Source organism: Xenopus laevis, chromosome 6L (assembly GCF_017654675.1).
Source record: "Xenopus laevis strain J_2021 chromosome 6L, Xenopus_laevis_v10.1, whole genome shotgun sequence".
Taxonomy (NCBI): Eukaryota; Metazoa; Chordata; class Amphibia; order Anura; family Pipidae; genus Xenopus; species Xenopus laevis.
Genome location: NC_054381.1, coordinates 161,324,381 through 161,348,576, shown reverse-complemented (window position 1 = coordinate 161,348,576; position 24,196 = coordinate 161,324,381). Strand labels below are relative to the sequence as shown.

The window sequence follows — 24,196 nt, the reverse complement described above, 5'->3', positions numbered from 1 at the left end:
CAGTTGTACCAATGAGCTTCCCATGGAAAGGGGTGATATTTCTTTTTTAATTACCCCCTGTCTGTGCAAAACCAACCCCAATATCCCTCTATGTTCCTTTATGTAAGTTCCGCCCCTTCTCATTGTCAGCTCCACTTCCCAGAATCCTCTGCTGCCCAACAGGCCAAAACAACTGGAGGGCAATGAAATGGCCAGTAAATAAGAGAAAATATATATAATAAAAGAATATAATATATAATGATATAATATAATATATAATAACAGAATATAATATATAATAATATAATATATAATAACAGAATATAATAAATAATAATATAATATCTAATCATATAATATATAATAACTGAATATAATATATAGTAATATCATATATAATAATAGAAGTTGACGTTATTAAACCCTACAGGGGTTGTGTTTAATTTGGGTCTGTAAAAACTGCTTTATTCATGGCAACTCCCACCAGTACATAAATAAAACTACACAGAGAAGGAATGTTTTGGGCAGATACAGAGAAATCCTATTGCAGAGAATTAGAACAGCCCGGAGACATGGAAATCCATATTTTTTATACAATTAAAATATTCTGCTTCTATTCATTTTTATGAATTCCCCCCCCTGTTTTATTAGGGAAGTGGATTGGAGGAGCAGCTCACCTGTAATACTGGGGGTTATACACAATTAGAGAAATTGAAATGGAGATTCCAGTTGGTAATTGCTACAATGTGACCCCCCATATATAAAATGTATTATATGATATTATAATATTGTACAATAGATGAGGCCAGTGATTGTGGAACTATATATTGGGGAGGGGCATATACAGGTGTGACATTAGGAAGAGAATTGGACCCCTATAATAATAGTGTGAATGGAGAGTGTAATGAGGAAAGAATGAATTTAATACAGCGCTGAGCAATATGTTGGCGATCTAAAAATACAAGTTAATAAAAACAATAATACGGTAGTAATAATAATAATAATAATACAGTGTTATCCCCCTGGAACCCCATGATTTTCGGGAAGGGGATATATTAGAAGTGCAGTAAAGCAGGTAATGGTGAGAATGAATCAATCACAATGGACACACGCTATCCTCCACCATCATCATCATCATCATCATCATCATTATTATTATTTAACCCCCAGGAATCCTGGTATCAGGGGATATGGATATAAATGAGACAGGAGGTACACTGGCTCACCTGTAGCATTATTATCATTATTATTATTATTTTTATTACTATTATTATTACATATATATATATATATTGGGGGATACAGACATTTAGGGGTCAGTTATATTGTGGGTACATATATTATATATATTGGGGGGTACATAAATATATATATTGGGGGTAAATATATTATATACATTGGGGGTACATATTTTATATATATTGGGGGGTACATATATTATATATTGGGGGGTACACATATTTTATATATTGGGGTACATAAATATATATATTGGGGGTACATATATTATATATATTAGGGGATACAGACATTTAGGGGTCAGTTATATTGGGGGTACATATATTATATATATTGGGGGTACATAAATTATATATATTGGAGTTACATAAATTATATATATTGGGGGTACATATATTATATATATTGGGGGTACATATATTATATATATTGGAGTTACATAAATTATATATATTGGGGGTACATAAATTATATATATTGGAGTTACATAAATTATATATATTGGGGGTACATATATTATATATATTGGGGGTACATATATTATATATATTGGGGGTACATATATTATATATATTGGGGGTACATATATTATATATATTGGGGGTACATATATTATATATATTGGGGGTACATATATTATATATATTGGGGGTACATATATTATATGTATTGGGGGTACATAAATTATATATATTGGGGGTTAATATATATTATATTGGGGGATACAGAGAGTTAGGGGTCAGTTGATGTTTCTCAGGCTGCAGTACTCACACTTGTCCACTAGAGGGCCGCGCTTTCCCTTCCAGCTGCTCCTGCGGGAGACTGACAGCCCCTCTCTGTGGATATGGAAATAGGAGTCTGTAACGGGGCCCTGTGATTGGCCCAGCGCGGGATCCTCACACCTAGCGGGGCGTGGCCAGGCACGTTGCCTCGTTAAAGGGCCGAGAGCTCCATTGAGCCCATCACAAGGAGTTGGAGAGTCGCGGGTCGGAGTCGGTGGGTTGACAGGGGGATCGTGACTTGGGAGACGCAGCCTGACCTGCCCAAAGCCTTTCCCTGTACCCACTACTCCTGCAGCTCCTCTTTGCCCAGTCACTGATCCCCTTCCGCTGTGATTTGTCTCCTGAATCAGCTGCTGCAGCTCCTCTTTGTATCACTGACTCCTGCAGGTCTGAAGCTCCCTGTCTGAGTCCGACTAAAGCAGTAGGATCCAAAGGACTGACTCTCCACTGCCCCAGTCACTGCTCAGACTCCTCAGCTGCTGCAGCTCCTCTTTGCCCAGTCACCTCTCCTGAATCAGCTGCTGCAGCTCCTCTTTACAAGACTGACTCCTGCAGGTCTGAGCTTCCCTGTCTGAGTCCGACTAAAGGATCCGGTCACTGCTCTGACTCCTGTGGACTCTTTGCCTTCAGTCCCCCCCATTCCTCAGACTGAACCTCCCCGGGGGGCTGCAGGGGGCACAGAGGGGGCGGGAGCTGCTGAATTGCCCCGGAGCCTCCTCTTATATGGACCGACATGGCCTCTGATCTGGCGATGAGCTCAGACTTGCCCAACAGTCCACTCGCCATTGAATATGTCAACGACTTTGATCTGATGAAATTTGAGGTGAAGAAGGAGCCCCCAGAAGCCGAGAGATTCTGCCACCGCCTGCCCCCCGGTTCCTTGTCCTCCACCCCCCTGAGCACCCCCTGTTCATCTGTCCCCTCCTCCCCCAGCTTCTGTGCCCCCAGCCCAGGGGCCCAATCCAGTGTGAACCCCAATAATCCCAACGCTCCTGGCAAAGCCCAACTGGAGGAGCTTTACTGGATGTCCAACTACCAGCACCACCTCAACCCCGAGGCCTTGAACCTCACCCCAGAAGATGCAGTGGAGGCTTTAATTGGGACCCCCCACCATCATCATCATCATCACCAGCAGCAGCAGCAGCTCCAGGGCTATGAGGGCTTCAGGGGGCAACAGTACCCGGGGGAGGACATGGCACCAGCCGGGCACCACCACCAGCTCCACCACCACCATCATCATCATCATCACAACCATCAGCTCCGGATAGAGGATCGTTTCTCTGATGATCAGCTGGTCAGTATGTCTGTGAGGGAACTCAACCGGCAGCTCAGGGGCTTCAGCAAAGAGGAGGTGATTCGCCTGAAGCAGAAGAGAAGGACCTTGAAGAACAGGGGTTATGCCCAGTCCTGCAGGTACAAGCGGGTCCAGCAGAGGCACATTCTAGAGACAGAGAAGTGTCAGCTCCAGAGCCAAGTGGAGCAGCTGAAGCAGGAGGTGTCCAGACTGGCCAAGGAGAGGGATCTGTACAAAGACAAGTATGAGAAACTGGCCAGCAGGAATTTTACCCCCAGAGAGTCGCCCCCGCAGCCCAATCCTCCCAAAGCCTCCGCCGACTTCTTCATGTGAAACTCTGTCCGACCCCTTGCCCGACCCCCCCATAATAACTATCCACAAGTGGGCAATCTCCTGTATATAGAGGTGTCACCCCTCCAGGTAAAACAATCCTTAACCATAACTTCTGCATTCTCCCCCCCCCCCTCATGCATTTAACCCTTTCACCTTCTTCCTGGGACTCAATTGTGGGGGAGACAAATGTGATGTTTTTGTTTTTTTTAAAAAAAAAGAGACAATTTCCTGAACTTTCTTTAAGCTCTTAATAAAGACACTGGGACCCCCCAGACCTCGCACAGACTTGTACATAGAATAATAAGGAAAGGACTTTTTTTGGGGGGGGAGAGCCATGTAATTGCCCCCCCTGTACCCCAGTTAGATGGACTGCTTATTGAGCCATACATTGATAAGGAGAACAAGTTGTTGGCAAGATCGGCCGAGCACTGAGTGGAAGAGCCAGAGAGAGAGAATAGTAATAGACTGGGTCTGACATGGGCCGGCGGCTCCTCCAGGCACCAGACACTCAGCACAAGCTGCACTTACTTTGCCTCTTCTTTTTATTATTAACCTGCATGCGGGTCATGTATGGAAATCCAAAGTAGCCCCTTTTTCTACTCAGCCTCACCGCATGCTCTACATTGCCCCCCAATACCCCCCTTTTTCTTTTTGCTCGTTTACCCCCAATTTCTGAACCTCTTCTTTTTGGTTTTCTTCTGCTGTAAAAATAAGAAAAACTGAATTCTTGTGCATCTTGTAAAGTGACTTGAACACTGCAGAGTCTTAATACCCCTCCCCGACCCCGCCGACCCCTGGACTTTCATAAGACTTTTCCCACAAGGACTTCCAAGGGATGAGGGTCATTTTTTTTTACTTTCTCCTTTGCTCCCCGACCCCCTTCTTATTTAAACACAACCTGAGCCAGATACAAAAAGAAATGATTATTATTATTTATTGTACATAGAATTGTAGACTTTAGTTCATTTCAACGCCTTCTTATTTCTGAGCCTACATTTTGCTTGGTGATTTAAAAACAAAAAACAAAAAAAAATAAGGAGAAGTCTTAAGTAAAGTAATCGCATGTAAATCCTCTTTCAATTCATGTCGATGAGCAGAAAAACTTAATGCACTATATAAAGGAATCAGTTGGATCCATCCTATTGTTTTCTAGAGATTTAAACAAATGATCTATAATGTTACCTTGTTGGTTATTAATAAACTTACATTCTAAGGCTCCCCCTCCCCCCCCTAAAAATAACACAAGGGGAGAGGGGGGTCACATAGTAATATATTAATGAATTATTGGGCTGCCTTTTACTCTATGCACCACTTATTTATGAATTTACCCTTGGGAAACAAATGTTATTTAAATTATAATGCTAATGTACAAATATTTCTGCAGAAAAAAAATGCCAATAAAAAAAAAATCAAATTTGCAAAAAAAAACAAAAAACAACAAAAAACGCTTTTATTTACTGTGAAAACAGAAATAATGAGAATGGATTTAAGGGAGGACTGGGGGGGGGGATATTGATTTTATTCTGCAATTCTTTCACCCAATTTATTCCAATGAAATCACATGTGTCTGTGTTTGTCTCAAAAGTCTAAAATCCAGAGAAAAGGGAATAATTCCAGCTGAAGTTCTAGGAAATGTTGCAGTAGAGTGCAAGCTCTTGTGCTCAAATAAACCTGTTTCCATGTGACTTACCCTTTAGTTTGTAGAGTCTTTCTAACCCAGAGGGGACTGGAATTTCTCCTAAACTCTCTGTCCAAACACAGTTCTTTTTAATTGTATTCATTGAGTTTTCCATTTTTTTGTATTAATTGAAACTGAAATTTAAACGCCAGATATTAGAATATTGTACAATTAATCCAAGTGTTTCTCATTCGTGTTGTTTCGGCTCTGCTCGGCTCAATTCGTTAGGAGTTTAATGACACTATATATTTAATGACACTTTATATTTAATGACACTTTATATTTAGGGTGATAATGGGTCAATAGAACAGAGGGGAAAAGTCGGGGAATTTAATACAAGAGAATCAAGAAATACATCACAAATGCAATCACTGATTATGGTCATTATTTATCTGTATATTAATACTAATAACTGGGTATAATATTAGTAGTAATTGCGTATAATAATACTAATGATTGGGTATGATAATACTAATAATGATGTATAATAATAGTAATAATTGTGTATAATAAGACCAGTAATTGTGTGTAATAATAGTGATAATTGAGTATTATAATACTAATAACTGTGTCTAATAATACTAATAATTGGATATATTAATACTAATAATAATGTATGATAATAGTAATAACTGTGTATATTAATACGAATAACTGTGTGTAATAATCGGAGGGAATTGGAGCAAAGAGTATTTTATAGGGAGCTCTGGAAGGACGTGCGACGAATTAGCGCTTCTGCGTAAACTGTCAGTTGAGTGTCAGCTCACAGGGTTTTTTTGTCGTCAGGTTTGAAGCTTCGGCTGCAACTTTTGTGATGAATGAGAGAACGGCAACAAATTTATGCGATTTTATCAGAATGCGTTAATTGAAGCCGACTTGTGTGAAGTTTCCCGTGTTGTCTGCGCGTTTTCGAGCGTTCGCAGGCGATCGGGTGCGTTTTCCTTTCCTGCGACTCCAGAATTCTTTGGGAGAGGGACGATATTCGTTTGCCGAATTCGTGTCAGGGCTACAGAGTTTTGTTCTTGTAACTCAGTTTGTGGTTTAGGAAGGAAACAAATGACAATAATTTCCTACTCACCCCAAAGTCTCATTTCAGCCTCTTCTGCCCTCGATGCAAATATTTTAACCCTTTCTCAATACTCACAGGTTGTAATTCAACAAGTCTGAGCAGATTTTACCTCTAACCTCAACTTTCTTTTTGTTTCACAGTTACAAATTGATATTTGTTGATATAGAGATATAGAGTGAGATAAAGAGATATAGTGATATAGAGATATAGACATATAGAGTGAGATATAGACATTTAGTGATATAGAAATATAGTGATATAGAGATATAGACATATATTGATATAGAGTGAGATATAGTGATATAGAAATATAGTGATATAGTGATATAGTGATATAGAGTGAGATATAGTGATATAGAAATATAGTGCTATAGTGATATAGAGATATAGAGTGAGATATAGTGATATAGTGATTTAGAGATATAGAGATATAGTGATGATGTCCTACTTGCACCCCTATTAACCATTTCACTGCCAAATGCCTTGCTGGGACTTAGCCCTTTAATGTAAAATCAATTTGGGTTGGGAATGGAATACACTTCTGAAATGGGAAGTTTTGGGCATCTGTTATTTTAATTTTGTTTTATTATTATTTAATTATATTCATTTTGTTATTGAAGATTCAGTCTGGGGATTGATCTGTTCTGATGGGGGGTGGGTTTTGTGTACAGGTTTGGGACCTGTTATCCAGAATGCTCGGGACCTGGGGGTTTCTGGATAGTGGATCTTTCCGTAATTTTGGTCTACTAGAAAATCATATAAACATGAAATAAAGCCATTAGGCTGGTTTTGCCTCCAATAAGGATTAATTATATCTTAGTTGGGATCAAGTACAAGCGACTGTTTTATTATTACACAGAAAAAGGAAATCAATTTTAGGCTCAGGACACACACTCAGATTCGGGGAGATTAGTCACCCAGTGACAAAGCTCTTCTTCTTTGGGGCGACTAATCTCCCCGAATCTGAGCATGTGTCCTGACCCATAAACATTTGGATTAATTGATTATAATGGAGTCTACGGGAGACGGCCTTCGGGAACTTTCTGGATAAAGGGTTTTCCAGATGAACTGATCCCAATTCCTGTAGTTTTAATACTTCATTGGGATCAGTTAAAACAGAACATTTTTTTGCTCAGAGATCTGCTTTTTGTTTTAACCATTGAAGGAAAACGTGGGAATGGGCTGAGGAGTTCTGGTTGGAGATGACAGTTAGGGGACGGCAGTTTTACTGCTGTGAATATAGTGGAAATGCAGCGCTGGCGAGTCTCACGGTGTCACCATTAAGATGAAATACAGAATATTTGAAAATAGTAAAAGTGCAAAGTCATTTTATAGAGATAAAAAAACCCCTAAAAACCCATTAAAACATTTCTGTTCTGCGCCCCTTGGAATGTGCATAGGGAATAAAGACTATTTTGGATCTAATTTATTTCCCGTAAACCCTGTTTCAGAGATCTAACAGTATAGACCATGTGTCTTTCCAGATTTCATGGATCAGCAAAACGTTACAATTTCTGGATATCAGAGGCCGGGGGAGAGGGAAGGGTTAATACTGCTACAAAGAAAGTGGGTGTTTGAGGCTCAGTAAGTGGCGCTTTAATGTCGCCCCCGAGGAAGCTTTTCGGTGACAGATTTAGGGGCAAATAATTGAAGGGAATTCAGTTAAAGAACACACAGCGATACTGCGGCATAAAACGGCAATAAGTGGCGGCGTGTTGGGATTTGTAAGTGCTGACACTTGAATAAGGGGCCCCCACTGCTTTTATTGAATATGGGGAACAGAAACTCTCCCCCCCCCTATAAAAACATTACTAGTGTTTTACTGACAATATGGGGTCAGGGGTCAGAGCTGCGGAGACACTGGATCATCCTAAATGGGATCCGACATTTATTTCCCATCTATATTTTATTGTACAGGTATGGCATCCGTTATCTGGAAACCCGTTATCCAGAAAGCTCAGAATTACAGGAAGGCCGTCTGCCATAGACTCCATTTTATCCAAATAATCCAAATTTTTAAAAAGGATTTCCTTTTTTCTGTGTAATAATAAAACAGTCGCATGTACTTGATCCCAACTAAGATATAATTAATCCTTATTGGAGGCAAAATCAGCCTATTGGGTTTATTTCATGTTTATATGATTTTGTAGTAGACTTAAGGAATGAAGATCCAAATTACAGAAAGATCTGTTATCCAGAAATCCCCAGGTCCCGAGCGTTCTGGATATCAGGTCCCATACCTGTAATAATAAAACAGACCTCCAGTTTCCTACCATTCTGGATAACAGGTCCTGTACTTGTATAAGGTTATGAGAATAATTCCCTTTTTCTGTGTAATAATAAAACAGTCGCTTGTACTTGATCCCAACTAAGATATAATTAATCCTTATTGGAAGCAAAACCAGCCTATTGGGTTTATTTCATGTTTATATGATTTTCTAGTAGACTTATGGTATGGAGATCCAAATTACCAAAAGATCCGTTATCCAGAAATCCCCAGGTCCCGAGCATTCTGGATATCAGGTCCCATACATGTAATAATAAAACAGTCGCTTGTACTTGATCCCAACTAAGATATAATTAATCCTTATTGGAAGCAAAACCAGCCTATTGGCTTTATTTCATGTTTATATGATTTTCTAGTGAGTGTAAAGATCGGAATTATGGAAAGATCCATTATCTGGAAAGGCCCAGGTCCCGATCATTCTGGATAACGGGTCCCATACCTGTACAGGGAAATCCCACGAGTTCATGTATAAAAACTCAGAGCCCACCCCCCGGTCATTCCTCGGCCCCCCAGTATTATAATTCAATAGGGCAAAACTCTGCTCATTTTGTACAGAAAACTTTGGGGCGTCATTGATCGGCTGAAGAATGAAAATGTCATATTAGGCTTTAAATTTCATCCCGTTAGTAAGGAAAGTTAATGCTGAACAGTATTGGGAACGGCAGTTGCCTTCGTGGTTTATTATCAGTTGCCAGTTAGTCAGCAGGAGAGGCCCGGCCCATTTATTTTCTATTATGGTCTATCTATACAGCTGCTGCTGCTGGTACAAAAGCTTGCACTCTATACTGTTGATAATATAAATCCTTATTACTCTTCTATGGTCACCCAACCTCTGCCGTCGTCACGATATGGACCGGTGCTGCTATGAACCCATCGACCAATGGAAACAATGCGGGAAATCAAAGTCCAGATTTAATACCCAGGTATCATTATGTACAATTCCTAAATCCTTTCTGTTTCCCATAAATATCCAGGTAATTCTGATACCGTCACACAGTGTCAATTGCTTCTGTTTCACTCTGTTATTCTTTGTATTTGATGCAGAGACTTTGTACTGACCCAGTCAGAGCCCGGGGAAGTGTCATGTCTGCGGCTGACAGTTGTTCATCTGCCGCTGGATTTTGACTTTCATGTTGGTTGTTTAAATGAAAGCTGCGCTGCATTAATATGTGTATATAGATATATATATAGAGAGAGAGAGAGATTTATCTGTTGAATGAAAAGCTACGGATCAGCCGTAAGGTTAGTGTTGGGTGGACTAAAAGCTCTTTATAGAGAAGGTTCTGCAGGTCTATAAACAAGATCAGAGCCACAAAACAAGCCACGTTGAGTTATTTGGGAGCCAGAAATGCCCCTGTTTGATCGGACAGCCGCCCCCCCCAATCTCAGATCCTCCAACCGATGGGTAAAATCACTGCTTTAATCTCATTTAGTCAATATCAAGGGGCCCATTCACTAAATTCGAGTGAAGGAATAGAGGAAAAATAGTTTGAATTTCGAATTGTTTTTTTAGCTACTTCGACCTTCGACTTCAATTCGAACGATACGAACTAAAAATCGTTTGACTATTCGACTATTCGATAGTCGAAGTACTGTCTCTTTAAAAATTTCTTCGACCCCCTAGTTCGCCGCCTAAAACATACCGAGGCCAATGTTAGTCTATAGGGAAGGTCCTCATAGGCGTCCTAACAATTTTCTGATCGAAGGATAATCTTTCGATCGATGGATTAAAATCCTTCGAATCGTTCAATTCGAACGATTATTCCTTCGATCGAACAAATTGTGCAAAATCCTTCAACTTCGATATTCGAAGACAAAGGATTTTAATACGGCAGTCGAATATCCCTCGATATTCGACCCTTGATCCCCAAGAGTTGGGGATGTGCCTCCCAATACGCAGGACTTTGCAGGAGATGGATCAGCACTTCATTCTCTCCGGGTCTGTTACATCTCGTTTGCAGACCATACCGAGTTTATTCTAGGGGGTCCCACAGGGTCGGGGCCACTCTCAGACTTAGACAATCAGCATTGGGCTGGGGGTCAGTCTCTCCTTGTAAAGGCAACTGACTTGTTGCTTCCAGACTGGGAACATCCGCCCTGGGAAGGATTGAGTTTTGACTCAAATTTGGGAATCCGAGTCCTATAATGTCCCCTGCCCAACCCTTGTTGTCACTCACTTTGGGATCAAGTCCAGGTTCCCAGAATGACTGTCAGTTCTTATGTAACTGCCATAGGGAGAGATTAGTCTTCCACTTCCCATAGTTTACAATGACCTTGTGCTTTTTGGGCATTTTTGAGTTATATTTTATACCTTGAAAATACGGTTTCCACTGTTTTGCCCCCCACAGCTTAATAGGGGGTTATCATGGTATTGTATTATATGTGTGGGACCTGTTATCCAGAATGCTTTCTGTAATTTGGATCTTCATACCTTAAGTCTACTAGAAAATCATATACACATGGGAGACGGCCTTTCTGTAATTCAGAGCTTTCTGGATGACGGGTTTCTGGATAACAGATCCCATACCTGTACCTTAAAAATATTTATTCTGCCCCCATAGTCTAACAGGGGGTCCGGCAGATGCTTTGCACAGAGGTTATGGTCTGGGTTGGATGAAGCTGTTCTTGTTCTATGAGGAGCCACAGGAATATTAGAGTTTGTTACAGGAAGAAATTCATCTCGTTTGGGTTCCTACAAGTGTCGGGGGGTTTGGATCCGTCAGAGGGGAGAATTTGGGCACCCCCTCTGCCCATGTAACTTCTGAGACTGGAACATTTTATATTCCATTTTGGTTTTTTTCAATTTTATGAAACATTTGCTTTGAGAAGATTCCTCTTCAATCTGTCAGGGGGACTTGGTACTAGAAAGGGTTAAAGTAAGATTTTACACGTGTAAGTGTCACATAGATCTGCCCCATTGAATGTCTGAGCTTCGCCCGTTCCCCCCACTGCTGCCAATGTGCCGTCCGCTGGCAGAGCAGAATATTGGCAGATTTAGCAAAGGGAAACGCGAGGCCCTGAAGGGGTTAATTGATTCCACAATTAGTTGTTGTTTTTTGGGTTTTTTTTCTTTGTCGTTTGCTGTTAGTGGTGAAGTGGAAATGTGCTGATTAAAGGCAAAGTTGTAGATTCCGCCCTGCACTTCAGTGGCACAATTCTCCCTTTGTGAATAATTATCTGGGCGCTCAATGGGGATACGCTGAATATTCCGGCAAAGTCAGCTCCTGCTCTCCCGCCGCTGCCGAGGAATTCTGCCTTCTGAGCCCTTTATTAACCTGGAATAAAAGGAAAATATATTAGAAGAACAAATAACCCTTAACTGGCACCCACTTTGCAACTGCCGCCTGCTGAGTGGGGCTCATCTGCATTAGTCCGCCATTATTCCAATTAACAGATTTTATACATAAAGAAATATATAGAGGTATAGGATCCCTTATCCGGAAACCCGATATCCAGAAAGCTCAGAATTACAGAATGGCTGTCTCCCATAGACTCCATTTTATCCAAATAATCCAAATTTTTAAAAATGATTTCCTTTTTCTGTGTAATAATAAAACAGTATCTTGTACTTGATCCCAACTAAGATATAATTAATCCTTATTGGAAGCAAAACCAGCCTATTGGGTTTATTTAATGTTTAAATGAATTTCTAGTAGACTTAAGGCATGAAGACCCAAATTACGGAAAGATCCGTTATCCGGAAAACCCCAGGTCCCGAGCATTCTGGATAACAGGTCTCATACCTGTATAAAGAAATAAATATATAAAGAAATCAATATCACCTTATAGTGCAGGAAAAAACGCAGACGCCAGGCATGAGCCGTGATACTGAGACGAGTGCCGCTGCTCCCTGCCGGGCAAACAAAGCCTGTCTGATGGATCCAGCAAGGGGTTAATTCCGTGACCCAAAATATGTGCCCAAAGAAATATACAACTTCTTTCCATTCTACACGCGGAATGAATACAATTCTGGCCACAAAAGTAGGGTTTGTACAGAGACATAGCCAGGAAACCTGTCCTCTCTAGATAAGAAGGGGTTAATGTTTTAATTCAGAATATAAGGGCTACATAGAGAATCAATGTTTGTATCTCTCTATAGAAGAACAGTTTCATTTTCTCTCTTTATATATATATATGGTCTGTAAAAATATTTATACAATAAAACTGATCTTTTCAAGATTAGAAGGGGTTAAATGTCAAACACAGAATGAGCTCTATAAATGTCTACGGTCAATCTTGTGCCTTTCCCTGCTTTATGGGGTTAATTCATGGAATATGTATATAGTCTCTGCACACATATACATACAAAGAATTTTATACTTTTTAGATTTGAAGGGGTTAATTGATAAATACAGAACATGTTCTATACTTACATGTGTACAGTCAATTCTGGTATTTTCAAGATTAGAAGGGGTTAATTGTCAAACAGAATATGTTTTATTAATACATGTATACTGTGAATCTTGTGCCTTTCCATGCTCAATAAGGTTAAATCAAGGAATATATATATGTATAGTATATACAGATATATATATATCACAAATGTTATCTTTTCTAAACCAGAAGGGGTTAATTTCAAACTGAGAATATATGTACAGACATGGGCATTGCGCAGAAAAAGGTTTTAATTCAAGGAATATATATCTCTGCTCTATACACACATATATACAGTAAATTCGAGACGTTCCTAGATGAGAAGAGGTTAATTCTGAAACACAGAAATTGTACTGTACAGATATATACAGTGAAATGGGTACCTTTCTCTATAATAGCGGGTTAATTGGTCTGTACGGACACATATACAGTCATTTCCATGCTTTCCAGATTAGAAGGGGTTAATTCTCATAGACAGAAGATACCGACAAACATGACGTGAATTCTAAACCTTTCCATTTGAGAAAGGGTTAATTATCTCATGCTGAATATATTGTCTTTTCAGATGTATGTTTTGAATTCCATTTTTTCTGTATTCGTAGGGGTTAATAGTCTTGGACAGAACATATTTGCTCTATACAGACATACAGTGAATTCCAGTCAGTCCTTTCCCCATTAGAAGGGGTTAATACTCTAACTGTCAGCTGTGCAGTAAGTCACACACACCTATATATCAATGTGGCTGCTGCGTGTGGTACCCCCAAAACTGCACCGGCACAACAACACTCTCAGCACAAAATATCTCATATTATTATTATTATTCTAATAGGTGCTGGGCATTTTCTGTTGTTGATTCAGATGCCCAATAATGTTACCTGGTGTCATATATAGAGAGAGAGAGAGAGAGAGAGAGAGAGAGAATAAAATACCCCCTAGTGTAAAATATAAGGATATTATAAGTCAAAGACTAGTCCCATGACCATATAAGAGCATGAGGCGAAGGCCATGGAACTCAGACGTGACTTATAATATCCTTATATTTTGCAATAGGGGGTACTTTATTTATTATTATACACAAGTTTCAGTGAGTCGTGTGACAGAAATGACATCACTAAGCTGTGATTATAACTGATGACATCACTAAGCGCCGTTTATAAGGATATCATTTACAGGATATTCAAGGCTACAGTGTATATATATATATAGTGTATAATAATTATTATATTAAATCCGTATTGGCCATTTTTCCTCGGCCCAATATCCACAACTCCTATAAAGTTGGGAGGGTTCTACTTATTTCCAAATGTTTAACTCTGAACCCTCCCAAATAATAGATTTTAACTTCAAATTATAGAGGAACCCCTTACTGATATATATATATATAGTGAATAAAGTACCCCCTCTTGTAAAATATAAGGATATTGTAAGTCACCGAGGAGTTCCATGACCATATAAAAGTACGAGGCTGAACAGGTCATGGAACTCCGAAGTCACTTCTTATATCCTTATATTTTGCAACTGGGGGTACTTTATTTATTATAATACACAAGAATCAGTGAGTCATGTGACAGAAATGACATCACTACTCACCGTTTATAACTGATGACATCACTAGTCACCGTTTATAAGGATATCATTTACAAGATATTTTTTTTTAATTTTACATGAAATATAATCCAAAAAAAATATTAACAACCAAAGCAATTGCCAAGCGTTATTTATAAGATATTCATGACTTTATTTATTTGAATACACACGTTTTAGTGAGTCATGTGACAAAAATGACATCACTAGTCACCGTTTATAAGGAAATCATTTACAAGATAATCGTGACTTTTGTGTATTATATAGTAAAGCCTGAAGTCAATAAATTCTTGTGTGGCTTCAGGTTTGTAGGGGTTGAGATTTTAAAGGTTAAACAGGTTATCAGTAAGTAGGTGGGTAGGTGGGTAAGTAGGTGGAAATCTTTCCAGGAGATTTGCTGGCAGTTGCTCCCATTGATCAGATGACAGTTGGGGAAAGTATAGTGTGAAATGGGGCCACTGTCTGTCAGTCGGGGCTGTGACGGGGCCATTGCAGGAATCCAGTCGCTGGATCTTCACACGATGTCCTCGTTCAGTTCTGCCCCACGGGATCCATTTGTGACTGGACAGAACCTCCCTGTGAACTCTGCACCCACCCCCACTCCCACTCACCCTATTGTCCCTACTGAGCCACTGTAGCAAAAACTGCTGCAAAATAAATTGTGTCTCAGAATGTTCCTTTTATTTCTCCTTTTCTTCTGAGTCTGATTCACTCGTCCGACACTGTCTGACCCCCCCGTCACTGCTCTGTTTCAGCTGTAGAGGGCGCTGTGGGGGGATCACATCAGGTTCTTACAGACAAGAACAGATCCTTTATCTCCCAACACCTGCACTTACTGTATCTCTAGATCAATATATTTATAGATATATATTAGGTACCTCTCTAGTGCTGCCAATCAGCATATTATAAGAACACATTACCCTTAAATATTTCTGCACAACATCATTATTAGGAATATATAGGGGAAGAGATTTCTATCAGCTTCCGCTCATTTCATTTGTATTTCTATGTGATAAAGAAGAAACAGTATTTAATGGGCATTTTGATGGCGGCAGTAACAGGAGAAGTAATTGGACGGCACCACCAATACTAATAATAAAAGAGAATAAAAAGAGAATCAGAGTGATACAAATCTCACAACTTCACATCAGGTCCAGCAGAATCCAAAGGGGATTTTCCTGCAAACAGATTTATTCTACTCATAATAATCCGCTCACAGTCACATTAGTCTCTTGCACAGAAAATTGTATAGAGAACTTAATTCAGTTTTGTAATGTGATTTACAGAAAAAGTGATAGGGAGAGAGAGATATATAGATGATAGATAGATCATTAATAAAAAGATAAACATATAGATGATTAATAGATAGATAAATTATTAATGATAGACCGCTGGAAAGATAGATGATTAATAGATCGAGAGATTAATAATAAACCAAATAATAGAAATATAGATAAATATACAGATGATTAATAGATAGATGACAAATAAATAGATGATTAATAGATAGATAGAACATTAATAATATACCAATAGACAGATAGATGATTAATTCAAAGATAGATAAATATATAGATGATTAATGGATAGATAGAATTTTAATAATAGACCAATAGAAAGATAAAGGATTAATAGATAGATCATTAACAGAAATATAGATAAATATATAGCTGATTAATAGATAGACAATTAATAGATAGATAGATGACAAATAAATAGATGACAAATAGATAGATGATTAATAAATAGATAGATAGATAGAAGATTAATAATATACCAATAGAAATATAGATGATTAATAGATCATTAATAGAAAGATAGATAAATATATGCTTGCTTAATAGATAGATGACAAATAAATTGATGACAAAGAAATAGATGATTAATAGATAGGCAGATGATTAATAACAGACTGATATAAAGATAGATGATCAATAGGTAGATTGATCATTAATAGGAAGATAGCTAAAATATAGATGATTAATAGATAAATAGGTCGACAGAAGATTAATAATAGATAGAAAGATAGAAATATATATAGATCATTAAAAGACAGGTTGATAACATTACTAGAAAGATAGATAGATAACAGATAGAAAGATATAGATAGATGATAGATAGATAAATAGATAGATAGATAGATAGATAGATAGATAGAGATAGATAGATAGATAGATAGATAGATAGATGATTAATAGACAGATAGATAGACAGATAGAGAGATAGATAGATAGATAGAGAGATAGGGGCAAATTCACTAAGATGCGAAGTTGCGCCAGGCGCAACTTCGCCGCACTTCGCCGCACTTCGCCGCACTTCGCCGCACTTCGCCAGCGCTTTGCAAATTCACTAAAATCCGAAGTTTCGCACAGGGGTAGCGTAAGGTTGCGAAGTTGCACCAGCGTTGATTCGCTATATAATGCAAAGTTGCGCTAGCGAAGGCTAATTTGCATACGGCGCGAAATTCAAATTTCAATGGAGGAACACGTATCAGCACTACAAATGCCAAGAAAACCTTCAAATCTGCAAATAAAAATTTTATTTTGCCCTACACATGTGCCCACTGTCTAGGTAAGTTGCCATGAGTCAGGAAATGTAGGGGGGAGGAAGGGGAGCCCCAAAAAATTTTCGATCTTTTTCAGCCTATCAGCCATCATGTAGAAAACACGCCACCGTTTTTTGGGACTTAGAAAAAATTTTGACTTTTTTTTAAACAATCACTATCTACTCTATTGCGCTTCGCCTGGTCTGAGGTGGCGAAGGAAGTCTAGCGTAAAAGGTAGCGTTCAGTACACTGCGCAAGTTAGTGAATTTGCGTAGTTTCGTCGCTAGCGAAAATTCGCTTGGCGTAAGGTTGCGAAGTAACACTAGCGAAACTCCGCCAGCGTTCGTTAGTGAATTTGTGCAGTAGCGAAAATGCCAAACGCTAGCGAATTAACGCTAGCGTTCGGCGCTTCTCGCCTTAGTGAATTTGCCCCATAGAGAGATAGATAGATATAGAGAGAGATAATAGATAGATAGATAGTTGATAGATAGATAGATAGATAGATAGATAGATATAGAGATAGATAGATAGATAATAGATAGATAGTTGATAGAGAGAGAGATAGATAGATAGATAGATAGATAGATAGATAGATAGATAGATAGATAGATATAGAGATAGAGAGATAGATAATAGATAGATAGTTGATAGAGAGAGAGGTAGATAGATAGATAGATAGATAGATAGATATAGAGATAGATAGATAGATAGATAGATAGATAGACAGACAGACAGACAGACAGACAGACAGACAGACAGATAGATAGATAGATAGATAGATAGATAGATAGATAGTTGATAGATAGAGAGGTAGATAGATATAGAGATAGATAGATAGATAGATAGATAGATAGATAGATAGATAGAGAGATAGATAATAGATAGATAGTTGATAGAGAGATAGATAGATAACAGACAGATAGATGATTAATAGACAGACAGATCGATTGATTGATTACAGGAACATATTTTTAATTGGAAAGAAAATGAATGACAAGTTGAATAAAAGCCAATTGATGTGGCAGTTGTGGGAGACAGGTGAGAATAGCGGGAGTGACCATACTGATTATCTGCAGTGGCCCCGGCCTGTGTTGGACGTAGAGCCCATTGTTCCACTAGGAGTCATCCCAGTCTCCCTGTTCCACGGGATCAAGTTAAAGACAAATTCACGCTTGGTCGGCCAGTGTAAATTAATGACATTCCCCCCCCCGTGGGGCCCATTCCTGTCACCCAATCTCACAAGACAGAGGGGTCGTGTGTATTTGTTCTGTCTGTCAGTCCTTCTGGCAAAGCAACGTCTCCTTCCATTAATCCAACCCCATCAAGCAGTGCCGGCAGTTTTACTAGAGATCAGCATTTGTCAGGAAAGGCCTGAAGGTACCGGGGGGGGGGGGGGCACACACAAAACAGCTGAGTTTGGGAAATAAATCCGGAGTTGTTTGTTGGACTTCTGTCTGTCTTCCCTGCTCCTCTCTATGTCTGAGGGGCATCACTGGACTCACACACTTGTGCTGGAACTGTTTGTGTTGATTTGTAAGTTCCAGAGTCCAATCTAAGTCTGGGGAGTTGACGCTACAGTCTCCATATTCCCCCTCAGTGTCCAAGGAAACAGCTTGTGCAGATGTAACTGGAGAGCACGTTGCTTCTGAAGGACACGTTGTAGTTCAGCAACAACCCTCCCTCCCTCCCTCCCTCCCTGCACTAAGGTCTAGTTGACGGCACAATAGAGGGAATCAGTAACGATGGTCAGTTTCTGGCCTCGAGACCTTTATGATTTATAAGAGTTGAACATGGAAGTTGTTACCCTTAAATGTCTCGGAGGCTTTATTATTATTATTATTATTATTATTATTATTATTATTATGGGAGGACACGTCTGAGGAGGAGGGGCTGCTGATTTTTGCATTTCTCTATGGCCATGCCCCCAAATTCTACCAATTTCTATGGGATATACTTACATGTATGGGATTTGTTATCTGGAAACTCCTAGAAATTATATCTCACTCTTTTATATCTCACACTATTATATCTGCGCCATGTGCTTTGGAGTACGTCACAAAAGTATAAGGTGCAACTTGTGCGGAGTGCTTGGCCATGCGAACGGTTCCTGTCCTACGTTGTGGCAAAGCATTGATGAGGGGTTCAGGATGGAAATGGGGGGTCAGGTTGTTGCAGTGACTCCTCTTGTGACTCGTCTGACCTTTTCCAAAACTGCACCCTGGAACGACTCCCTCGATGAGACACTCAGCTCTCATTCTCCAAGGTTTTTGATTGGTAAAACCATGAGTATCTCTGGTTACTCCTTGACAGGTACGGTCTTCCAGGCAAATTTATCAATTGGCTAAAAGTTTTGTACAGAGGGGCCGAGAGTTTTCCGCTTGTGAATGGTTGGTCCGGGGAGAGCTTTGGGGTTTCTTCTGGGGTCAGACAGGGTTGTCCTTTGAACCCTCTGCTTTATGTATTTGCCATAGATCCCCTCATTGGGCGGATAGAAGGTGATGCATTAGCGGGGGTTCCTCCGTCTCCTGGGAGGGCAATGAAGGTCTCCGCTTATAACAGTAGTCGTGGCAAGTGGGGAGGAGGCAGAGACTGTGGCAAGTACCACAGTGCCACCGGGTCCTTGATTAAAGGAAAACTATACCCCTGAACAATGTAGGTCTCTATAAAAATACATTGAATAAACCAGCTTGTATGTAAAATCCTGCTTCATGTAAATAAACCATTTTCATAATAATATTCTTTTTTAGTAGTATGTGCCATTGGGTAATCATAAATAGAAAATTGCCATTTTAAAAAAATACCTTGGGTCACATGAGCCAATTAACAGACAGAGTTGTGTATTTTGCTTCCACTGTTAGAGCTGCAGTATTTCTGGTCATGTGATCTCTACCTGTTACAGTTAGAGCTGCAGTATTTCTGGTCAGGTGATCTCTCCCTGTTACACTTAGAGCAGCTGTATTTCTGGTTAGGTGATCTCTTCCTGTTACAGTTAGAGCTGCAGTATTTCTGGTCAGGTGATCTCTTCCTGTTACAGTTAGAGCTGCAGTATTTCTGGTCAGGTGATCTCTTCCTGTTACAGTTAGAGCTGCAGTATTTCTGGTCAGCTGATCTCTTCCTGTTACATTTAGAGCTGCAGTATTTCTGGTCAGGTGATCTCTTCCTGTTACAGTTAGAGCTGCAGTATTTCTGGTCAGGTGATCTCTTCCTGTTACAGTTAGAGCTGCAGTATTTCTGGTCAGGTGATCTCTTCCTGTTACAGTTAGAGCTGCAGTATTTCTGGTCAGGTGATCTCTCCCTGTTACACTTAGAGCAGCAGTATTTCTGGTTAGGTGATATCTTCCTGTTACAGTTAGAGCAGCAGTATTTCTGGTTAGGTGATCTCTTCCTGTTACAGTTAGAGCTGCAGTATTTCTGGTCAGGTGATCTCTTCCTGTTACAGTTAGAGCTGCAGTATTTCTGGTCAGGTGATCTCTTCCTGTTACAGTTAGAGCTGCAGTATTTCTGGTCAGGTGATCTCTTCCTGTTACAGTTAGAGCTGCAGTATTTCTGGTCAGGTGATCTCTCCCTGTTACAGTTAGAGCTGCAGTATTTCTGGTCAGGTGATCTCTTCCTGTTACAGTTAAAGCTGCAGTATTTCTGGTCAGGTGATCTCTTCTTGTTACAGTTAGAGCTGCAGTATTTCTGGTCAGGTGATCTCTTCCTGTTACAGTTAGAGCTGCAGTATTTCTGGTCAGGTGATCTCTTCCTGTTACAGTTAGAGCTGTAGTATTTCTGGTCAGGTGATCTCTTCCTGTTACAGTTAGAGCTGCAGTATTTCTGGTCAGCTGATCTCTACCTGTTACAGTTAGAGCTGCAGTATTTCTGGTCAGGTGATCTCTTCCTGTTACAGTTAGAGCTGCAGTATTTCTGGTCAGGTGATCTCTTCCTGTTACAGTTAGAGCTGCAGTATTTCTGGTCAGGTGATCTCTTCCTGTTACAGTTAGAGCTGCAGTATTTCTGGTCAGGTCATCTCTTCCTGTTACAGTTAGAGCTGCAGTATTTCTGGTCAGGTCATCTCTTCCTGTTACAGTTAGAGCTGCAGTATTTCTGGTCAGGTGATCTCTTCTTGTTACAGTTAGAGCTGCAGTATTTCTGGTCAGGTGATCTCTTCCTGTTACAGTTAGAGCTGCAGTATTTCTGGTCAGGTGATCTCTTCCTGTTACAGTTAGAGCTAAAGTATTTCTGGTCAGGTGATCTCTTCCTGTTACAGTTAGAGCTGTAGTATTTCTGGTCAGGTGATCTCTTCCTGTTACAGTTAGAGCTGCAGTATTTCTGGTCAGCTGATCTCTACCTGTTACAGTTAGAGCTGCAGTATTTCTGGTCAGGTGATCTCTTCCTGTTACAGTTAGAGCTGCAGTATTTCTGGTCAGGTGATCTCTTCCTGTTACAGTTAGAGCTGCAGTATTTCTGGTCAGGTGATCTCTTCCTGTTACAGTTAGAGCTGCAGTATTTCTGGTCAGCTGATCTCTACCTGTTACAGTTAGAGCTGCAGTATTTCTGGTCAGGTGATCTCTTCCTGTTACAGTTAGAGCTGCAGTATTTCTGGTCAGGTCATTTCTTCCTGTTACAGTTAGAGCTGCAGTATTTCTGGTCAGGTGATCTCTTCCTGTTACAGTTAGAGCTGCAGTATTTCTGGTCAGGTGATCTCTTCCTGTTACAGTTAAAACTGCAGTATTTCTGGTCAGGTGATCTCTTCCTGTTACAGTTAGAGCTGCAGTATTTCTGGTCAGGTGATCTCTTCCTGTTACAGTTAGAGCTGCAGTATTTCTGGCCAGCTGATCTCTACCTGTTACAGTTAGAGCTGCAGTATTTCTGGTCAGGTGATCTCTTCCTGTTACAGTTAGAGCTGCAGTATTTCTGGTCAGCTGATCTCTACCTGTTACAGTTAGAGCTGCAGTATTTCTGGTCAGGTGATCTCTTCCTGTTACAGTTAGAGCTGCAGTATTTCTGGTCAGGTCATTTCTTCCTGTTACAGTTAGAGCTGCAGTATTTCTGGTCAGGTGATCTCTTCCTGTTACAGTTAGAGCTAAAGTATTTCTGGTCAGCTGATCTCTACCTGTTACAGTTAGAGCTGCAGTATTTCTGGTCAGGTGATCTCTTCCTGTTACAGTTAGAGCTGCAGTATTTCTGGTCAGGTGATCTCTTCCTGTTACAGTTAGAGCTGCAGTATTTCTGGTCAGCTGATCTCTACCTGTTACAGTTAGAGCTGCAGTATTTCTGGTCAGCTGATCTCTACCTGTTACAGTTAGAGCTGCAGTATTTCGGGTCAGGTGATCTCTTCCTGTTACAGTTAGAGCTGTAGTATTTCTGGTCAGGTGATCTCTTCCTGTTACAGTTAGAGCTGCAGTATTTCTGGTCAGCTGATCTCTACCTGTTACAGTTAGAGCTGCAGTATTTCGGGTCAGGTGATCTCTTCCTGTTACAGTTAGAGCTGCAGTATTTCTGGTCAGGTGATCTCTTCCTGTTACAGTTAGAGCTGCAGTATTTCTGGTCAGGTGATCTCTTCCTGTTACAGTTAGAGCTGCAGTATTTCTGGTCAGGTCATCTCTTCCTGTTACAGGTAGAGCTGCAGTATTTCTGGTCAGGTGATCTCTTCCTGTTACAGTTAGAGCTGCAGTATTTCTGGCCAGCTGATCTCTACCTGTTACAGTTAGAGCTGCAGTATTTCTGGTCAGGTGATCTCTTCCTGTTACAGTTAGAGCTGCAGTATTTCTGGTCAGGTCATCTCTTCCTGTTACAGTTAGAGCTGCAGTATTTCTGGTCAGGTGATCTCTTCCTGTTACAGTTAGAGCTGCAGTATTTCTGGTCAGGTGATCTCTTCCTGTTACAGTTAGAGCTGCAGTATTTCTGGTCAGGTGATCTCTTCCTGTTACAGTTAGAGCTGCAGTATTTCTGGTCAGCTGATCTCTACCTGTTACAGTTAGAGCTGCAGTATTTCTGATCAGGTGATCTCTTCCTGTTACAGTTAGAGCTGCAGTATTTCTGGTCAGGTCATTTCTTCCTGTTACAGTTAGAGCTGCAGTATTTCTGGTCAGGTCATCTCTTCCTGTTACAGTTAGAGCTGCAGTATTTCTGGTCAGGTGATCTCTACCTGTTACAGTTAGAGCTGCAGTATTTCTGGTCAGGTGATCTCTACCTGTTACAGTTAGAGCTGCAGTATTTCTGGTCAGGTGATCTCTTCCTGTTACAGTTAGAGCTGCAGTATTTCTGGTCAGGTCATCTCTTCCTGTTACAGTTAGAGCTAAAGTATTTCTGGTCAGGTGATCTCTTCCTGTTACAGTTAGAGCTGTAGTATTTCTGGTCAGGTGATCTCTTCCTGTTACAGTTAGAGCTGCAGTATTTCTGGTCAGGTCATCTCTTCCTGTTACAGTTAGAGCTGCAGTATTTCTGGTCAGGTGATCTCTTCCTGTTACAGTTAGAGCTGCAGTATTTCTGGTCAGGTGATCTCTTCCTGTTACAGTTAGAGCTGCAGTATTTCTGGTCAGCTGATCTCTACCTGATACAGTTAGAGCTGCAGTATTTCTGATCAGGTGATCTCTTCCTGTTACAGTTAGAGCTGCAGTATTTCTGGTCAGGTCATTTCTTCCTGTTACAGTTAGAGCTGCAGTATTTCTGGTCAGGTGATCTCTTCTTGTTATAGTTAGAGCTGCAGTATTTCTGGTCAGGTGATCTCTTCCTGTTACAGTTAGAGCTGCAGTATTTCTGGTCAGGTGATCTCTTCCTGTTACAGTTAGAGCTAAAGTATTTCTGGTCAGCTGATCTCTACCTGTTACAGTTAGAGCTGCAGTATTTCTGGTCAGGTGATCTCTTCCTGTTACAGTTAGAGCTGCAGTATTTCTGGTCAGGTGATCTCTTCCTGTTACAGTTAGAGCTGCAGTATTTCTGGTCAGGTGATCTCTTCCTGTTACAGTTAGAGCTGCAGTATTTCTGGTCAGCTGATCTCTACCTGTTACAGTTAGAGCTGCAGTATTTCTGGTCAGGTGATCTCTTCCT

At 40.2% G+C, this 24,196-nt stretch overlaps 1 protein-coding gene across 1 annotated transcript; it reads left to right on the top strand.

Moving 5' to 3' along the window:
* The first annotated feature begins 2,155 nt into the window (after nucleotides 1-2,155).
* Nucleotides 2,156-5,312, top strand: mafa.L (v-maf avian musculoaponeurotic fibrosarcoma oncogene homolog A L homeolog). The gene has a single exon (XM_018268315.2). It carries the CDS (start codon nucleotides 2,734-2,736, stop codon nucleotides 3,625-3,627), a length of 894 nt encoding a protein of 297 aa, XP_018123804.1. The 5' UTR covers nucleotides 2,156-2,733; the 3' UTR covers nucleotides 3,628-5,312.
* The last annotated feature ends 18,884 nt before the right edge of the window (nucleotides 5,313-24,196 follow it).

Excerpts from the sequence above, each read along its gene's own strand:
- mafa.L (XM_018268315.2), top strand. The coding sequence starts at position 2,734 with ATGGCCTCTGATCTGGCGATGAGCTCAGACTTGCCCAACAGTCCACTC.